This window comes from Lynx canadensis, chromosome D2, assembly GCF_007474595.2.
Source record: "Lynx canadensis isolate LIC74 chromosome D2, mLynCan4.pri.v2, whole genome shotgun sequence".
In the NCBI taxonomy this organism is placed as follows: Eukaryota; Metazoa; Chordata; class Mammalia; order Carnivora; family Felidae; genus Lynx; species Lynx canadensis.
In genome coordinates, this window is record NC_044313.2 from 29,142,333 (window position 1) to 29,161,299 (window position 18,967).

Consider the following 18,967-nt stretch of genomic DNA (forward strand, 5'->3'; position numbering starts at 1 on the left):
ATGGTAGCATTTGCCTAAAAAAAAAAAAAAAAAAAAAAAAAAGTAACTTTGATCTTCTCCCCATCCATCCGAGGAAGCTGCAAAGTCCAGATGCAGCACTAGGGCAAACCTCACTTGTAAAAACCTCCCAGGGCCCCTCAACCTATCTGCCACCCCCAACTGAGCCCCTAGCTGAGGAGAAAATGTGCAGCCTTACCTAGCCATGGGATCCCTTCAGTGGTCTCAGTGCCTGTCACCTCCTTTTCTTTTTGCCCTGAGAAATGGGTCTCCTTGTCTCAGGCATCTCCTAAGTCTGCAGCCTGTTAAGAGTTCGTTGGGTTTCAGGCTTACCTCCAGCAGTGCCCACAGGACTAGACTTCCGAGGGAAGGCCAAGGCGCCCACCCACCTACTCCAGATGCGTCCGCTCTTGTTCCTGGGGCCCAGCTGACTCTAAGCCGGCTCCCGGGGAGCCGGGCATTCTCGAGGAACCGGCGCTCCCCAGGTGGCGGGGGTTGGAAGACCCACTCCCCCTCCCCGCCTCTCCCAGCCCCGCGGCCCTCCCGCGCTCGCACTCACGGGTCGAGAGTCCCGCAGTCTCCCCTGGCACCGTTCCGCTCGGTCCAGAGCGGTTCCCCAAGGCCTTTAGTCCAGCCGGAAAAAACCTTGGGCGGGCGGCGGCGCCACGTCCCCAAGGAAACCGCAGGGAGCCAATGACTGACAGGAGAACCGCGGAGAAGAGCCCACCCTCCACCCAGCCGGAGCAGCCTGCGAACTTGCTCCGCCAGCCCCACGTCCTTTCGCCAGAGTGGCCAATCCCCAAGAGCGTTCGGCCTCTAATCCCCGCCCCGGGATTTCGAGCGCGTCCAATCCGGAAGGGCGTCGTGCCGTAGCTCCGCCTCGATAGACCCGCGTTGGGCGCACAGGTGAGCTGTGTCGAGCGGTGGGTGGATCCTCTGCGCCAGCTGCGCTCTCGGCGGTGGTGCTGTTTCTTAGCTGGTTGCTTTCTACGTTGCCGCTTCCAGAATTGTGCAGCTCCGGTGGGTGGATCTTGGAGTGGCCGCGAGAGCAGTGCATCCCTTTCCCACAACCAGTTGGAGGTATTGTGTCCACCAGCCCTGATCTCCGGAATCAAACCTTCGCTATAGCCTCCTAGACTCGTGCCCTGGCCTCTTTGTCTTGTCCTGTTAGAGAAGCATAAACTGGAGACCACATCGTCTATACCGAAGCGCTTGTATCTATTCATTCAGCATTCATTGAATGTTTGTGTGCCATACATGAGCCGCTGTGCCCCTGCTCTCCCGGACCTTACAGTAATACATACAAAGGTAATGTTTCCTCAATGTTTTTCCTCCTTGCTTACACCAGCCGTTTCTCTCATTTCCAGGAGGGAGCCGTTTGTACAGGATAAAGTCCAAGTCCTTACAAATGTAGCTTATACGTGGCAGTCCACGACCCTCCCATGCAGCTTCTGCTTTTCACCTCCCTTATTGTACCTCAGAAACGCACATCTGTGGCTTCTGCTCTCTTAAGCTTTGCTCATTCGACCTCCTCCACCCTTCCATCCGCCTCGAATATCCTTCCCCCAACTTAGCCAAGCCAACGCATACTCATCCCTTACTACTCTCAATTTAAGGGTCACCTCCCCTAAAAGTTTTACTTGACCTACAACCCCGTCATATATACCTATTGTTTCTCTTGCCATATTGAATTACAATTTATGTGTCTGTCTGTTCCAATAGAATATGCTTGAAGGCAGAGACTATCTGCTTCCACAGCAATGCTGGGCACTGCCTGGCACACAACACAGCTAATATATGACAAGTAAGTGAATGACTGGAAATAAATGAAGACCACCCAAATGAGATTAAAAAGAAAAAAAGAGGCTATTTATTCTACACCTGCTATAGAAGGCAGTTAACCACCATCATTCATGTCTGGCAGAGACCCAAAGGCTGTCAGGGGAATGGGAAAGCTTAAACTGAAGAAAAAAAAAAGAAGAAAGAAGGGTTTCATGTATGCTCTGACTTGAGAGTGTTAGCATGGGGAAGTCGGTGGTGGGTTTACTAGGAGCAGGGCTTCTTATGTGATTGTGGAGAACATATTTGGCTTTCTCATATTTGGTCCTGAGTTAGAAGGTAGGGAAGAGAATTGAACAGTAGTGAGAACTCTGGAATGATTGCTATAGAGGTTATAGGTCACAATGCTAATCGTCATATATGGTCTGACATTGTCCAGTTTGTATGTTCAGGCTCTCCCCACTGTTGTTTTTTTACCTCCTTTACCCTGCCAGCCTGGATGGGCTTCCTAACTTGCCTTTCTCCCTTCAATTCTTGGTTCTCTTTTCTTTGTCTTTCAATCCCTACTCTGCTTCAGGTGTTGTATTTTATCGGGGCCCCCAGAAATCACATTGGGTAGAATAGTTTCATAAAGTTAGGATTAACTGCAGAATCATACAAATATCAGATATTTTTATTATGCCAGAGCCTGGTTCAGGTAGACATGGGGAAAAAATTAACAAATGTTTGGAATATATATTTTTTTAATTCCTTTTTTTAAGTTTTACTTGTTTAAGCAATCTCTACACCCAACATGGGGCTCAAACTCACGACCCTGAGATCGAGTCACGTGCTCTTCTGAATGAGCCAGGCAGGTACCCTATATTTTTTTAATTCTTCAGTTTGCCTGCCAACTGTGTAGTATTGTCTAACCTATGTATATTTCAAACTCCAGTGGTCCACTAAACAGGTATTGTTGAGTGGAATGGAGTTCCTATTTATGTTATGTTTTAAACAGTAATTAATTCATGTGATTTACTAACTATATTAACTTAGAGCTTGAAGGTACATTGAAACATCTTATAACTTACCTTTCATAACTACTGTTATAAAACAGAAAGAAACCTACATTTTAATCCCAACATCTCATTATACTTTCTTTGCCCATTTCGTTTGGATAATACTTCCTTCAGTAAGTCCATATGCATTCAGTAATTTGTAGAGCATGATTCTTTACAAAAGCCCACAATGCTTATCTGATTAACAGCTCACAGGGCTGAGTTCTGAGGTTTCCAGTCAGGAGGCCAAAAAAAGTAGGTTGAGATCACTTCCCCATCTCATTTGCTGTAACTCTCAACATGTTGAAACCAATTACAGAAATCCGTATTTCAAAACAGGTCTTTAACTGCTTTTTAAAGACTTATCTACAATTACATTTACAATTTTCTCAAGAAGTCCCTGACTTCTTGACCCAGCTGTGAGTAAAATCAGCCAAACCAGTCCCACGCTCAGTATCAGTTGTCTATATCACTTTATTTCTCCTTAGTTCTCCTTCATTCCATACTCCATCCTGCCCTAATCTCTAAAGGAGTTGAAGTATTGTGGTCTTCAATCTCCCTTCCAAGTTTACTCATCTTTCTTTGTGTGCCATGTAGACACCTCATTGTCCACGACCAAACTCATAGTCTCTCCACTCTTACTTTATCCACCCAAACCTCCTCCAGTCATATTCTAACTTTGATGAACTACTGTGTGATTCACCCAAGCAGAAATTTGCAAGTCATTTTAGGATTTCTTCCTTCTACTTCCTTTCTGCTGTAGGAGAGCAAAATTTGCCACCCCAAAATGTGTCTCTTTCATATGTGGATTATTTTGTGCTGATTATTTTTAACAAACAGAAGACTCAGGAAGAACTTTTCAAAATCCACCCCCCCCCCCACAAATGCCTAAAAGAATTTGGAGAGAGGACCTGCTCCAGGACGGGAGCTATCAGCATAAATAACTACAGTATAATATGAACCAGGTGTGGTAGAGAGGAACTTAGCAAAGTCTGTTTATTAGAATTCCTCTCTGTGTCCCATTTTTTCTGTGTGGCCCAGCAAACATTTGTTTACCAAACATTTACTCTTTTTCATCTTCCTGTGAATTGTCCTCCTTCCCTTTGACGTCCCAACTCAGAATGGCATAGAAGCCTCAATTGCCTGACTACCTGTGGGCCTCACAGTCTCATAGGATCCCTATATGTATGTAATTAAATTTGATTTTCTACTGTTAATCTGTCTCATGTCAATTTAATTCTTATATCAGCCAAAAGAATCTTGAAGGGAATAGAAAAATTTTTCCTCCACAACACCTATTTCATCCAGTTAGTGACTAGTTGTTCTTAATTCAAATGCCCAAAATCCTCTGCAAAATCTGATGAAGCGTTCTAGCTGGTGGCCCTGCATCCAGGCTCATGCCTCTCCTTAGTGCCCCTTCATTCTGATATAGTGAAATATAATCATGCTAATTCCTATTTTAAAATCCTTGTGTTTCCCCATCCCAGTGGGATACAGTTCAATTTCCTTGGCGTGGTGTAGCAGATTCTGCTAACTGCCTACCCAAAAAGCCAACAATCTCTCTTCCACATTATTAACAGAATCCCAATTTTATTCTTGTAACCGCACTGCTATGCTTGGCCATATGCTTGAAGAGTACTAAGCTTCAGCCCCAGCCAGAAGGAGTAAACCGTGAAGGGTCTAAGTCAATCATGGTGTTCCACTCCCTAACCAAATATTGAGCCTGGGCATATGATGCAATTCTAACCAAGGATACTGAAGGGAAGCCAGCTGTTGGGAGGAATGGGAGGAGGGAAAACATTTCTGGGAGAGGTTTTCCCCAACTTAAAAAGATTATAAAAAGTTGACATAATGAGAATGAGAAGAGAAAGCCCCTTTTCTACCCCCAGAAGAAATCTTTTTTTTTATATGAAATTTATTGTCAAATTGGTTTCCATACAACACCTAGTGCTCATTCCAACAGGTGCCCTCCTCAATACCCATCACCGACCCGACCCTCCCCTCCCCTCCCTCCCACCCCCCATCAACCCTCAGATTGTTCTCAGTTTTTTTAACATTTATTTATTTTTGAGACAGAGAGAGACAGAGCATGAATGGGGGAGGGGCAGAGAGAGAGGGAGACACAGAATCAGAAGCAGGCTCCAGGCTCTGAGCCATCAGCCCAGACCCCCACACGGGGCTCGAACTCACGGACCGCGAGATGGTGACCTGAGCTGAAGTTGGACGCTCAACTGACTGAGCCACCCAGGCGCCCCATCAGTTTTTAAGAGTCTCTTATGGTTTGGCTCCCTCCCTCTCTCTCTTGTTTTTTTTCTTCCTTCCCTCCCCCATGGTCTTATCCCCAGAAGAAATCTTAAGGATATGATGGCTGGAGCTTCTGTAGCCATCTTACAACCATAAGGTGAGGGGGGGGGGGGCGGGGCGGGAGTTGTGGGAAGCCTGGGAATAACAGAATAGAAACACAGAAAAATCCTGGGTGCTTGGTAACATCATTGACATCATTGCTAACTTAACCAACCCAGGAGCAGCCCTACCTATGGACTTATTATTTGAGATACTAAATTCATTCCTGCTCTTACTTTTTAAGTCAGTTGAATCAGGGAGTTCTGTCACCTGTACTCTACTAACTGATATATGTGGCTTCCACTGCGTGATATGATCTAACCCCCAACATCCTCTGAACTCCCCAGCAGGTATTCTCACCCACAGCCCTGACATATTTACAGTTCTCAGGATTATGCCTTCTCTTACCTTTGAGCCTCTGTACTTGCTATTGCTTCTGAATAAATGACTTTCTTTCACTTCTTTAGCAAATGAAGTCCTATCCTACTTCTTCTTCAAAACCCAGCCCACATGTCACCTGTGAGCTCCCCCAGTGAGCCTAGGGGTTTCTTTTTCTCTGCTCTTGTACCACTTTGCTCATGGATGTTTCTATCAGAGCAAGAATAATTGTTTTAAAATCTGGCAGCTGTGTGAGTGGACCTGGTACCAGTTGGCCTGGTAGGAAGACAGAGTAGCTAGGTTTTGGAGCTTAATGGGTATGTTTGGTTATGGAAAGTAGGATCCCCTGGGTTTAGCCTGGATGGGAGAGGTTTAGACCAAGAAGACTCTAGTTACTCTGCATATTAAAATACAGGATTTTGAGCATTCCCTCTAGAGACTAGGTTTGGTGAGCCCTAGTAAGAAAAAAGAAAAATACATGAAAAAAAAGGGGGACCTGTGCAAGGTACCCATAGACAAGAATGAAGAGAATGGCCCGTGCGGGAGTTTCTGCGTTATTTTTCTATAGCAGCATCACAAATTACCCCAAAACCTGGCAGCTTAAAACAACAATAAGCATGATTATCTCTCACAGTCTCCATGGATCAGGAATTCGGGAGCAGTTCCGCTCAGGGTCTCTCATGAGGTGGCAATAAAGATGTCAGTCGGGGTCATGTGAAGTCTTATCTAGGGCCAAGGGATATATTTCTAATATGGCATGCGTACATGCCTGGCAAGAGGGGACTGGCTGTTGGTGGGAGGCCGCAGTTCCTCTCCACATGGACTCTCCCAGGGGTGCTTGAGTGTCCTCATGAAACAGCAGCTGGCAGCTCCCTTCTCCCAGAGCCAGCTGAAAATAAGTGCCAGGTAAAAACTCCACCCCTTTTATTACTAGCCTCAGAAGTCAAGCGTCTTCACTTCTGCTAATATTGTTTGTTAAGAGCCAGCCCACATTCGAGGGGAGGGCCATTAGGCTCCACCTTTTGAAGGCAAAACTATCAATTTTCAGACATATTTTTAAATCAGCGCAGTTCCCAAAGCGAGGTGGTCAGGGAAATTTCAGATAATATTGTTGACTTCTAGGGTTCACCTCTGAGTTCCGAGCTATGTTATAATCCTCTCCATGACCCCATACTTTCAGCAAAAGTCTGAAGACACTATAGCCATGTGTTGGAGTACTTTGAGGGATGAAGGCATAGCAGTGCAAAAAGATAATAGCAACTGCAGGATGTGAATTAACAAGGAGGATGATTGAAAAGTTGACAGAGGCAGGAAATCATTGGCACAGGTCATTGAGAGAAGTGAAAGTCTACTCTTCAGAGATGCCAGCAAGAGAGGTGGGGGGCAGTATGGCAAACTCGAAAATGCCCACAGTACTTGCGATGGAGGCATGGGTATTGATCCCCAACTCTTGGTATCCATTCCAGTTTGGATGTGGGCACCTTATCCAGGCCTAGCCCCTGTGCATTTGAGGATTCCGACTCTCTAGGGGTGGCTCTAGGGGGGGGACCACTGGCTCTAGGGGTGGGACATGCAAAATTATGCAAAATCCCATCCCTTGGCCACAGCCATTTTTGTCAGGAGTGGCCAGATAGTTAAATTCCAGACAAAGAAATGTTTGCTGGGACAAATAAAAAAAATTATTGGCTTTCCTAAGAGAGTGTTTGAGGGAGCAATTCTCTCTCTGCCCCACCCCCTCCACTCCCTAGATTGTTGATGACATGATTAACTGAGTCAAACCAAACCTGAATTCCATTCTGTCTCTGGACATCCAGTTATATGAGCTAACAAATATCTTTTATTGTTTAAGTCAGTATGAAATGAGTATTATTTTTTCCATTTTTTTTGTATGTTGGATAATTTTCACAACTAAAACATAGAGAGAAAACTATATTAGATAACATTTTTCAACTACCAGGCTGGCAAAAATTAAAATGTCTGATAATACACTGTTAGCAAAGGGGTAAAAACCCTTCCATTCTTCCAGATCCTTAGGCCCAAAATCTTGGAGTTGTCCTTAATCTGTGCCTTGCTCCTGTTGGCACTACTTTAAAAATGTGTCCAGAATCTAGCCATCGCTCACTAACCTCATTGCCACACCCTGGTCCAAACTACTATTATTTCTTCCTGAAATATTGTGTTAGCCTCCTAACTAATCTTTCTGTATCTATCCTTGCCCCCACAGGCTACGCTGAATGCTGCAACTGGTGTGATCCTCTCAAGCATAAGCCAGGTCATGTCACTCCTCCAAACTCTCCAGTAGCTTCTCATCTCAGAGTAAAAGCCCTAGTCCTCATAACCTACAACACGCACACCTCTTAACTCTCAAACCTCATTTCTCACTGTTATTCCCTTCGCTTACTTTACTTTAGCCACATGGGCCTCCTTACTGTTTCGAGAACATGATAGGTCCTTTGTTCCTTTATGTTTTTTGTAATTTCTGTTCCCTTCTCCAGAGTTATTATAATCTGCTCTCCCTACCTAGTGCCTTGCTGTCTTCAGTCCTTATTGAAATATTTATTTCTCGGTGAGACTCACCCTAACTATTCTATTTAAAATGGTAACTGTCCTTCCCACCCACACTTCCTACATCACCATTTTGCATACAGTATGTTTTACTTATTGGTTTACTGTCTGTCTCCTTACAACTTGAATATAATCTCCATCAGAACAGGAGTTTGGCTCTAAAAATGAATAAGGAAACTCTTTATGTACTGATATGAGAATATCTCAAAGAAATATCGTTAAATAAAAAACTGACAGCTAGTGAAATACCTCATAAAACATACAAAAACTAACTTGAAATAGATCATAGTCTTTAAGGGCTAAAACTGCAAAGCCTGTAAAGGAAAAAAAATAGGAAATCTTACTGACCTTGAGTTTAACAAAGATTTCATAGATTCAACAGTGAAAGCAAGATCCAAAAAAGTAACTTAAAAAATTGGTCTTCATTCAAACCAAGATCTGCTCTTCAAGAGACACTGCTAAGAGAATAAAAAGATGAGCCACACACTGGGAGAGAAAATATTTGCAAATCATATATCTGATAAAGGACTTGTATCTAGAACATAAAAAGAATCCTCAAAACTGAATAATAAGGAAGGAAACAACCCAATTATAAACAGAAGATTTAGACACTTAACAAAAAAAAAAAGATATACAGATGGCAAATAAGCACACGAGATGTTCAACATCATTAGTCATGAGTGGCATGGAAATTAAAACTACAATGAGATACCACTACATACACACTAGAACGGCTATAATCAAAAAGACAATAATTGCCAAGAATGTGGTACCATGTGCTACCATGTCATGAGGACCCTTAGCAGCTTTCTGGAGAGGCCCACGTGGAGGGGAACTGAGGCCTCCTGCCAACAGGCAGTATTCACTTGACAGTTGTGTGAGTGAGTCATCGTGGGCATGGATTCTCCAGCCGCAGTCAAGCCTTCATGTAACTGCAGACCCTGCTGACATCCTGACTACGACTTCCTGAGATACTCCAAGTCCCAATCACTCATCTAAACTACTATCAAATTCCTCACCTACAGAAACTGATAATAAATGTGTATTGCTGTTTTAAGCCACTATGCTTTATAGTACTTTGTCCCAGAGCAGTAGATAACTAATATACAACCACATAGGATTAAAAGAAATAACATATACATTAGCTGGCACACAGTAAGCCCTTCCTAAAAGTTCGCTGTTATCGTTGTTGTATAAGGCATGCATGGGTTTGTTCTCACCAGCAAATGCAGGTTTCTTGCAGAGGAGGACTTCACTTCATTCCTTTTTTTTTGCACTCTCTGCCTCTCATCCTTTTTAATCCTCAGCACGGTGCTGGGCTTAAAGCAGCAGAAGCCCACTAAGTAACTCAAAGGGAAGGATTGAAATCCAAAGGTGAAACAGTTTTACCTTTGTTACCATAAGGATAACTTTCCACTACCTAAAATATTTGATTATCTCTTTTAGTGCAGTTAATGTAAATTCCTGGGCTTTTATATGTTAGTTTGTAATGAGTAAGCTGTAAAAGCAAGGAAGACTACGGGATGAAGGGGAAAGATTTCGTTAATTAAGAAGAGACAATGAAAAAACAAGGATTGGGTAAGGCAGAAGACCAGTTAAGAGGGTCAGCAATGTAGGATGCCTGGGTGGCTCAGTTGGTTAAACATCTGACTTGATCTTTGGCTCAGGTCATGAGTTTGCATTTTGTGAGTTCGAGCCCCGCGTTGAGCTCTGTGCTGACAGTGCAGAGCCTGCTTAGGATCCTCTCTCTCTCTGCCCTGCCTCTGCTCGTGTGCTCTCTTTCTCTCTCAAAATAAATAAATAGACTTTAAAAAAATGGGGGTGGGTGGGCAGGGAGATGCCTATAGTAAAAAAGAGTAAAAATGGGAATCACACCTGGAGGACAGCCAGGAAAATCACACTGATAAATCAGGACTTCAGTGTTCATGGGTTTGAGGCCGACATCAGCAGCCACAACTTGTTTGTTGAGAATGATGGTGTTGTTTTTATTGTTGGTAATGTTGTTGCCTCCATAACTGTGGCTAGTTACTTTGAGAATATATCCCATATTTATGAAAGATTCAAAGCCACAGAGCAGTAAAAATACATCATATCTACTTAGATAAATACCCCAAGCTTCGTCCCTTGCTGACAGCTTATCTTCTTTGTATGTCATGGATAATAGACCATTACATTCTCTGATAATATTCGAGGAAAGTTTTGCAATTCTAGCCATTTTATTTAAGGAATTAAAGATATTTAAATCTACTGTTTATGGTACGAAGTGCATACAATAATTGAGGACACACATGACATGGACCCAAAGTATGGATATTCTTGTTAGGAGAAAAAAGAAGGCTTATTTGTGCAGTATCCCACATTTGGTGCTCTAGTCTAGCAACAGGTTATGCAAACAAGCAAAGGGCATGGTCATCTTGGTTTCTTGCTTGGCAGCTAGGTGACATGTTGCCAGTGATTTCTGTGATGGCTAGATGGCAGTCAAAAAGTAAAATCAGGTAATTATAATGATAGTAATAGTAATCAACCTTTGCTGAGTTCCAACTATATGCTGATATTAGAGTAACAACTTTATTCTTTCTCTGATTGAAACCTCAAACAATCCAATAAAATACATGTGATTACCATTTTACAGAAGAGGTAACTGAAGTTTAGATCATGTCATGGAACTTCAGCTACCCTGTGCTACCCTCCTGCTTCTCATTTTCTGACAGTTGTGACCAAGGTAAAGTCAGGATGAGTCAGAGATAAGGCTCTTGTTTCTAACTTAAAAAAAAAAAATCATTTTAACTAACTCTATTTTGGTGGTTTATTACCTTGATCTAGAAAGGCAACAGACTGTGGTTAAGTTTTCAGACTAGTGTTTGAGACCTGGTTTCATCACTTACTAGCTGTGTGGCCTTGAAGAAGTCATATTCACTTAATTTCATTTTCTTATCCATAAAATAAGAATAATATCTCAACTTCCAGGGTTGCTGCCCTCAATCTTTCTTCACAGCAGCCACAGCGACCTTTTCAAAATCCAAAGTGGACCATGTTATCTCACTTCAACTTAAAATTCTGCAGTGAGATCCCATTTTTCTTAAGATATAAACTGATCCCCTTAACATGACTTTCAGAGCCTCTCATGGTCTGGCCCCTAATTAACCCCAGGCTCATCTCAAAACTATGCTTCCCCCTGCCCCAAGTCATTTGGCCTAATCCTTTAATTACAGGACTTAGGCAGTATGACGTTCTCCTTGTCCAGAAGGCTTTGCCTCCCTTACCCCTTTTGCCCCCCACCCGTCTGACTTTGCTTAATTAACTCTTCTCATCTTTAAGATCCTATTTCAAATGTGACCTTTTAATAAACCTTTACAAGTAGTAACAGGGGCTCTCTTTCCAGCCCTGGCTCCTGAACTCACTGTAGGGCTGTTGCTTCCAAGAGTGCTTCCCAGAATTAATGCCAAGATCAGGAAAGGGATGAGTTTTGCGAGCACCCTGTTGGGTGGTGTCCCTGGCTACAACTGCCAGGACACCTGGAAGAGTTAGGCCTTGGGCTGGAGGGAGCTAGTGAGGGTACTGGAACTTGCTGGATGAGCCATTGCCACCACCTAAGGGGAGACATAGCAGCTCAGGCCTAAGATCCACAAATGTCTCATTCATTTTTTATTCAAATAAGTGTTACCAAGTACTCACAGAGTTTGAAGTGCAATGCTATTCTGAAGATATAAAGAGGCAGGGGGCGGGGGGGAGAAAGTTAAAAGATGCTCCTGCCCTGATGGGGTTTACCATCTATTGTGATATAGACATTAATGAAATAACTTTATAAACATATGCAAAATTACAACTATCTAAGTTCTACAAAGTAGAGGACCTGAGGCATGTGATGGGGGAACTGATCAGTCTGGGGCATCAGGAAAATAATGATTGAATTGGACTATGAAAACAATATCAGATTTTGATGAATAATTACCTACACAAAAAGTAAAATTTTACTGGAATATACCTCTTAGTAGATGGATGGGGCTTTTAGAACATTTTAGATTACATCATGGATCATTAGATGACTATTATTTTTTGGTAGAGTGAGATGGAGTCCATCACCAATTCTTTTCCTATTTTTTGTTATTATAGGTAAGTATCAAGAAATCTTTTTACATAAATAAGCGAATGCAAACAAAACAAAACAAAACAAAAACCAGGTAAGTGAATGAATGGAATTTTGCCGAATCTTTGTCACAATTTTTCCATCTCCTTAAATTTTGTTAAAGGGTTAGGTACTATCTCATTTGCAAAAGGACATGTTACTCAATTGAGTAATCTCTTTCTCAGTCTCTGGAAATAACACCAAAGTCAAGTGACTAATCAAGTGACTATTAATTGTTCTTGTTTCTCTGTCACTTAAAGCCATTCTGGTTTTGGAGCTAAAAACCCCAAAACATTGGTTGTGTTTCATAATTTTTCTTGTTGATTGCAAACAAAGACCTATATCAATTATTTAGGTCATGCTAAAGTCCCTTAAGAAGACATTATAGATGGGTAGAAATTAGAAAAATATTATATGTAGATTTGTAATTTCAAGATTTAAACAGTAAGTTTAAAATTATTTGACAGAATTAAAAGGACATGTCACCATCTGAAAAGACTTTTTAAAAAAATTTTAATGTTTATTTTTGAGAGAGACAGAGAGTAGGGGAGGGGCAGAGAGAAGGAGACACAGAATCTGAAGCAGGCTCCAGGCTCTGAATTGCCAGCACAGAGCCCGACATGGGGTGACTCAAACCCAAGAACTGTGAGATCATGACCTGAACCACCCAGGCACCTCTCTTTTTTGTTTTTTTAATGTTTATTTATTTTTTGAGAGAGAGAGAGACAGACACAGAGTGTGAGTGGGGGAGGGGCACACGCGCGCGCGCGCGCGCGCGCACACACACACACACACACACACACACACACACTATGAAGTAGGCTCCAGGCTCTGAGCTGTCAGCACATAGCCCGATGTAGGGTTTGAACTCACAGACCAGACTGTGAGATAATGACCTGAGCTGAAGTCAGATGCTTAATCAACTGAGCCACCCAGGTGCCCCAGGAGATGGTAATTCTATTAAATGAAACTGTTTCCTAAGGCTCGGGGCATTATATCTGAAATTATATTTGGGGTACATTTTGTCTTACCAGGTACATAAGTAGATGCTTTTATGAGTGCAGTTTTATCTACTGCATCATCTACTGGAAATAAACAGCCCTGGGGGCAGCAGCGCTTACAGAAAGGTGTACAAATAATTACTTGAGGGGATTACTTACAGAATTTACATGTTTCTGTCACAGTAGTAAGGGCATGATAGAAATGCATAAATGAGGAGGAAAATGAGTGGCAGTTAAGGAGATTGGTGCCCAAAGAAGAGTAAATATGGATTTATTGTATCAAATAATACTTTTTTCCTGTGTTGTTTCAACTCAATTTGAGTATGAATTAAACAGAAACTTCCTCCTAGACAAGAACCAGTGAAGCAAAGTAATTTTTCTGGATTTTTGCCTGTGAGCCACAGATGAGATTATGTTTTTCTTAGATCAAAATTAGTAATTTTCCTTGTTTTGGCTTTTTTTTTCTTTCACAAATAAGATCCCTTAGGAGAAGCTTTAAGAAAAAAGAATAGTGTGATTGCAGTAACTAGCCCCCCCCTCCAAAGTAGATGTGCAAAGGGTTACAGTTTATTGCTTAAAGGCTGATGAAACCCAAGTTCCAAAAGAAAATACTCTTCAACGTATCCCAATTAGACCTTTTAGTTTGTTAAGAACAGCTTTATTGAGATGTAATTTACATGCCATAAAATTCACCCAATACAGTGGGTTTTAGTATATTCACAGGATTGTGCAACCATCACGATATAAATTTAAAACATTTTCACTGACCAAAAAGAAAGTCTGTATCCATTAACAATCATTTCCCAGATCTTTCACTTTTGTCCAAGGTAGATTTTCTTCAACTTGATGTGAGGCAGGCAATCCAGGAGTTGTATAAGTGGTTTAGAGCTGCTGTTTGGAGTCAGGCATAAATATTTGAGAGGATAACAAGATACTAGTTTATTCAGCTCATCTGTTGGGTGCTAGCCGATCTTGTTTTTTTAAAGTTGAGGTGAAAGTCATGTAACAAAGTAACCATCTTTTTTTTTAATGTATAGTTTTGACAGAGAGCATGAGCAGGGGAGGGGGTAGGGGAGAGAGAGAGGGAGACACAGAATCTGAAGCAGGCTCCAGGCTCTGAGTTGTCAGCACAGAGCCCGATGAAAGGCTTGAACTCACAAACTGTGAGATCATGACCTGAGCCAAAGTCAGTCACTTAACTGACTGAGCCACCTAGGAGTGCAAGAAAGTAACCATCTTAAAGTGAACAATTCTGTGGCATTTAGTGCATTCACCACGTTATGCAACCAACACTTTTACCTACTTCCAAACCATTTCATCACCCCAAAAGGAAACCCTGTACCCATCAAGCAGCTTCTCCTGTCTCATCACTACTACCAATCCCTGTTCTATCTCTGTGCAGCTACATACATATTCTGGATATTTCATGTAAGTGGAATCACATTTGGCTTCTTTCACTTAACATATTTTTGAGGTTGATTCACATTGTAGTAGTATATATAGATCACTACTTTCATTCCTTTTTACATCTGAATTATATTGTGTGTATATACACAATTTGTTTATTCATTCTATTGATGGACATTTAGACCGTTTCCACGTTTTGCCTATTGTGAAAAGTGCTGCTATGGAATAAGCATGTACACGTACTTGTTTAAGTACCTCTTTTCAATTGTTTCAGATATATCTAGGAGTGAAGTGGTGGGTCGTATGGTAACTCTGTTTAACTTTTTGAGGAACTGCTAAACTGTCTTCAAAAGTGACTGAACCATTTTACAGCAATGTGTGAAAGACTCCAATTTCTCCACATCCTTGTCAACACGTATTTTCTCCCATCCAAGTACTAACCAGGCCCGACCCTGCTTAGCTTCCGAGATCAGACGAGATCGGACACGTTCAGGGTGGTATGGCCGTAGACTCAACACGTATTTTCTGTGTTTTTGATTATAGCCATCCTAGTGTGTGTGAAATGGTATAGCCAATACTCTATGTTGACAAAAGAAAATGTTTTTAGTACAAGCATGAATATTCAAGAAAAAACAAAAGATGAATTTACTTTAACATATTTCCTTTTACTTGAAGGCATGATGTCGATCTGTGAAAATTAAACAGGTACTTTCCCTATACTTCTAGAAGTTATACAAAATGTAAAATTAAGACCAAAGTTGAGACGTGAGTAAATGAAGAGCATCACTCAGCTTTCTTGCTTCTGACCAGAGAGGGAACACTGTGCTATATTTATAGCATATCATTTCTTCCCAGCACACATTTTTATAAATCTTGAATATTCTTGTCCCAAGATAGATAAGACACAGAACTTGCCATGATGTGTCAACTGAGTGAAATAAGGCACTACTGCCTTTAACATTTAATTATGCTTTTTTTGCTTTATTCTAAAGAGAATCTCCCTCAGAAACAATGTATTCTTTGATAATACGTTGTGGTTAAATTAAAAACCCATTATGCCACTGTACAATATATATGTACCCCAAATATCCCATAAGGACCAAAATATCCATTCCTAAAGACATGTTTTGCCCTAATGGAAATATACTTAAGTCAGACAAACACATGAAATCTACAGTTGTACCTTGATTGAAGGGGGCCTTGCTGGCACCAGGACTACCTGGTGGCTTAGCTACCTGGAGGTTTGTACATACCAGGACAATGAACTATACCAAGACGAAGGACAGGTGAAGACACACTTTCCTTTTGTAAGGTGGGAGGACAGACTAAGAAACGGGAGGAAGGAAAGGAGAGCTGCCTCAACTGCTTTCTCAGAAAGATGAATGTTAGGAAAGATGCAGAAGACATGGAATAACAAATTGATTCCCTTGAAACTGTTCCCCACACACCCCCTGGAAATGTCTTGTGTACATTCTCCAGTTTTAAACTGCTCAAACACATATCTTCTTATCCCTTCTCTCCTCAGTGACTGCCCCACCTCTGAATTCCTACAGCTTTCATGGTCTACTCTTCATAATTTAGGAATCTATTTCTCTTTAAGTAACTGTAAAGAAGTCAGTGTTATTTGCACGGGTGGCTGCTGGAATCCATCTCATTCTGTATTATACCTCATATAGTCATGTGGGATGGCAGTTCAGGGAAAGAGGGTATTATAAGCTGGAAGTAGTGGGACTTGTTTTGGACCTTCAAGAAGGAGAATTTTGGTAAGAAAAAAGGGTGAAATGCATTCTCGGGATGAACATGTATCAGGATATAAACCTGATATTGTAAACAAAGATTCAAACTAACAGCAACTGCTTAAACGAGTTCTCTCATGTACCAGAACGTGATTAGTCCAAAGGTATTACTGTTACTGCCCAAAAGGCAGCAGTTTTCTTCAACCGGTTGCTCTGCCCACCTAAGGTATAGGCCTTGTCTATGTGGCCAAAAATGGTTAACAACTTCTGGGTCTGTATTGTAAAGGACAAGAAGGGAGAACATGAAGAAAATACTCAGAGGACATAATCTTCCTTTTAAAGGCAGAACCCAGATGTCTCATGCCACTTACACTCACATCCCATGAAGTAGAACTTAGTCACACAGCTAACACCAGCTGAAGGGGAAGCTGGGGGAAATATGGACTTCAGCTGGACTTATAGCTCCAAACTAAAACTTGAGGTTTCTATTATTAAACAAAATAGATGAAACTTGATAGTGAGACAATGAATAGTCTCATTGGTAGAGGCAGAAAATAAAGACAGTAGAGAAGAGAGAATATGAAAAGCAATGGTCCTAGGAATGTAAGAAAAAATCCTACAATGTCTGACTGAGGAGCTGCAGGTATGGGAGCTATTGAGGGCTTCTAAGGAATATCTCCAAGAAGGTTATTTCTCTGTTAGCTCCTTTTTTTTTTTTTTTTTTTTTTTTTTTTAGGGAAGTTTAAGGGTTGGTGAGGTATAGGGCAGCATGTGCAGATGTGTTGAAGGTGGGACGTCAGATAGTCAGGGTGGGTTAGGTGCTTGCTATTCAAAGTGTGCTCCAGGGTCTGTTGGCATGAGCATCACCTGGGAACTTGTAAGAAACGCAGAATCCCCGTCCCCACTAGAGAATTATAATCTGCATTTTAACAAATTCTTCGGGTGACTAATATTACAGTAAAGTCTGAGCGGTGGCACTGGGCTAGATTATGCTATGGTGTGGAATAATCCCAAAATCTGTTTTAAAGACAAAGATTATTTCTTACTCATGCTGAAAGCCCATCTGAGGGGAAGGGGGTAGCAAGTAAGTGACTTTGCTTCATCATCCTTACTGGGGCACCAGGCTGATGGAGCCTTCTAAACATCACCAGTCATGTGGCAGGGAAGTTCGTATGTGGCTCTCACACTTCTCTCATATCTCCTTGGTCAAAGCAAATCCACTGTTATGCATAAGCCATGCCTATCTTTAAGGAGGTGGGAAGAACAATCCTTACCATGTACCTGGAAGGATGGGAATCCCAGAGGTGAAGCCCCTGAAGCCAGGGAATCCCAGAGGTAGGACATTCAAAGGTTCTTACAGTATAGATGTGAAGGTATCAGATACTGGGAAAATGAATCAAAAGGAAGGAAAAAGAAAGCACAAATGCTTCAGAATATTTCTAAAGGATAGCTACAGAAGACCTCCAGCTTTAGAAAAGGAACATTTTGGAGAAACTGGTTGGAGTGGGAAGTGGAAGGGGCTAAGTTTGGAATGAACATGCCAAGTCAGATATTAAGGTGGATGTTCACCCTCTGCCTATCTCCCCAATCTCATCCTGTGTCACCTCCCCTTTCTCTCACCATGTTCCAGCCACACTCACTTTTGTTCCTTCATGCACCAACCTTGTTCTCACCGCAGGGTTATTGTACCTACTGTTTCTTCTGGAATGCTCTTTTCTGGGTTTGTCATTTAGAACTTATCATGGTGTCATCTCCTCAGAAAGGCCTTTCCCAGTCCAACAAACGTAGCCACCTAGTCACACTTTATCACACCTATTTCAGTATCAGAATCATACCTAGAGTTAACTGGTATTTTTGTCTATCACCCTCCCCTCATTAAAAAAGTAAGCTTCATGAGGGGTGCATGGGTGGCTCAGTCCGTTGAGCATCTGACTTCAGCTCAGGTCATGATCCTACGGCCTGTGGGTTTGAGCCCCGCATCAGGTTCTGTGCTGACAGCTCAGAGCCTGGAGCCTGCTTCAGATTCTGTGTCTCCCTCTCTCTCTGCCCCTCTCCCACTCACACACTGTCTCTCTTAAAAATAAATAAACATTAAAAAAAAAGAAAGAAAGAAAAAGTAAGCTCCATGCGAACTCCATGGACTGTGACCTGGGTCACCAGCTTCAAGTACAGAGCTGGCACTCAATAAATATTTACTGAAGGTTCACATGGAAATTTTAGTTAAGAAGTATGCAATGAAAGAAATATAAGTCCAATGAGAAAAGCAGGTTTGGAATGGTAAGGTTCTCTAGGGTAGTGAAGATGAACAAGAAGTATTAAACCTTTAGGAATGTTCTCCTTCAGTCGGTAGAAAAGTGTCAGAGACTGAGGAGTCTAAAACGTAGAATAAAGTGGCTCCTAATGAGGAAAAAAATTTCAGTGAGGGATGGGTTATTGAGGCCACAAGGGAATAAGAAAAAGGCCATTGCATTTGGAAAGGTCATTTGTGACTACCGAATTAAGGAGTAAAAATGTAGGGCTGAAGGAGAAAAAGGACATAGCAGGTATAACTCATTACTGGAGTAGTTTGGCAGTAAAGAGAATTAGTACTCTAGCAGG

General features: G+C 41.9%; 2 protein-coding genes across 2 annotated transcripts in view; one reads left to right on the forward strand and one right to left on the reverse strand.

The window, feature by feature from the left end:
• Positions 1-696, reverse strand: part of ENTPD7 (ectonucleoside triphosphate diphosphohydrolase 7) — a 45,888-nt gene extending 45,192 nt beyond the window's left edge. The window contains exons 1-2 of the mRNA XM_030335204.2: positions 557-696; positions 197-299 (exon numbers count right to left, since the gene is read on the reverse strand). Coding sequence (XP_030191064.1) covers positions 197-204 — 8 coding nt within the window. The 5' untranslated portion in view covers positions 205-299; positions 557-696. The remainder of the gene's footprint in view (positions 1-196; positions 300-556) is intronic.
• Positions 697-924: 228 nt separating this feature from the next.
• SLC25A28 (solute carrier family 25 member 28) overlaps positions 925-18,967 on the forward strand; it is a 29,487-nt gene continuing 11,444 nt past the window's right edge. The window contains exon 1 of the mRNA XM_030335210.1: positions 925-1,305. Within this exon, the coding sequence (XP_030191070.1) occupies positions 1,255-1,305 (51 nt within the window). The 5' untranslated portion in view covers positions 925-1,254. The remainder of the gene's footprint in view (positions 1,306-18,967) is intronic.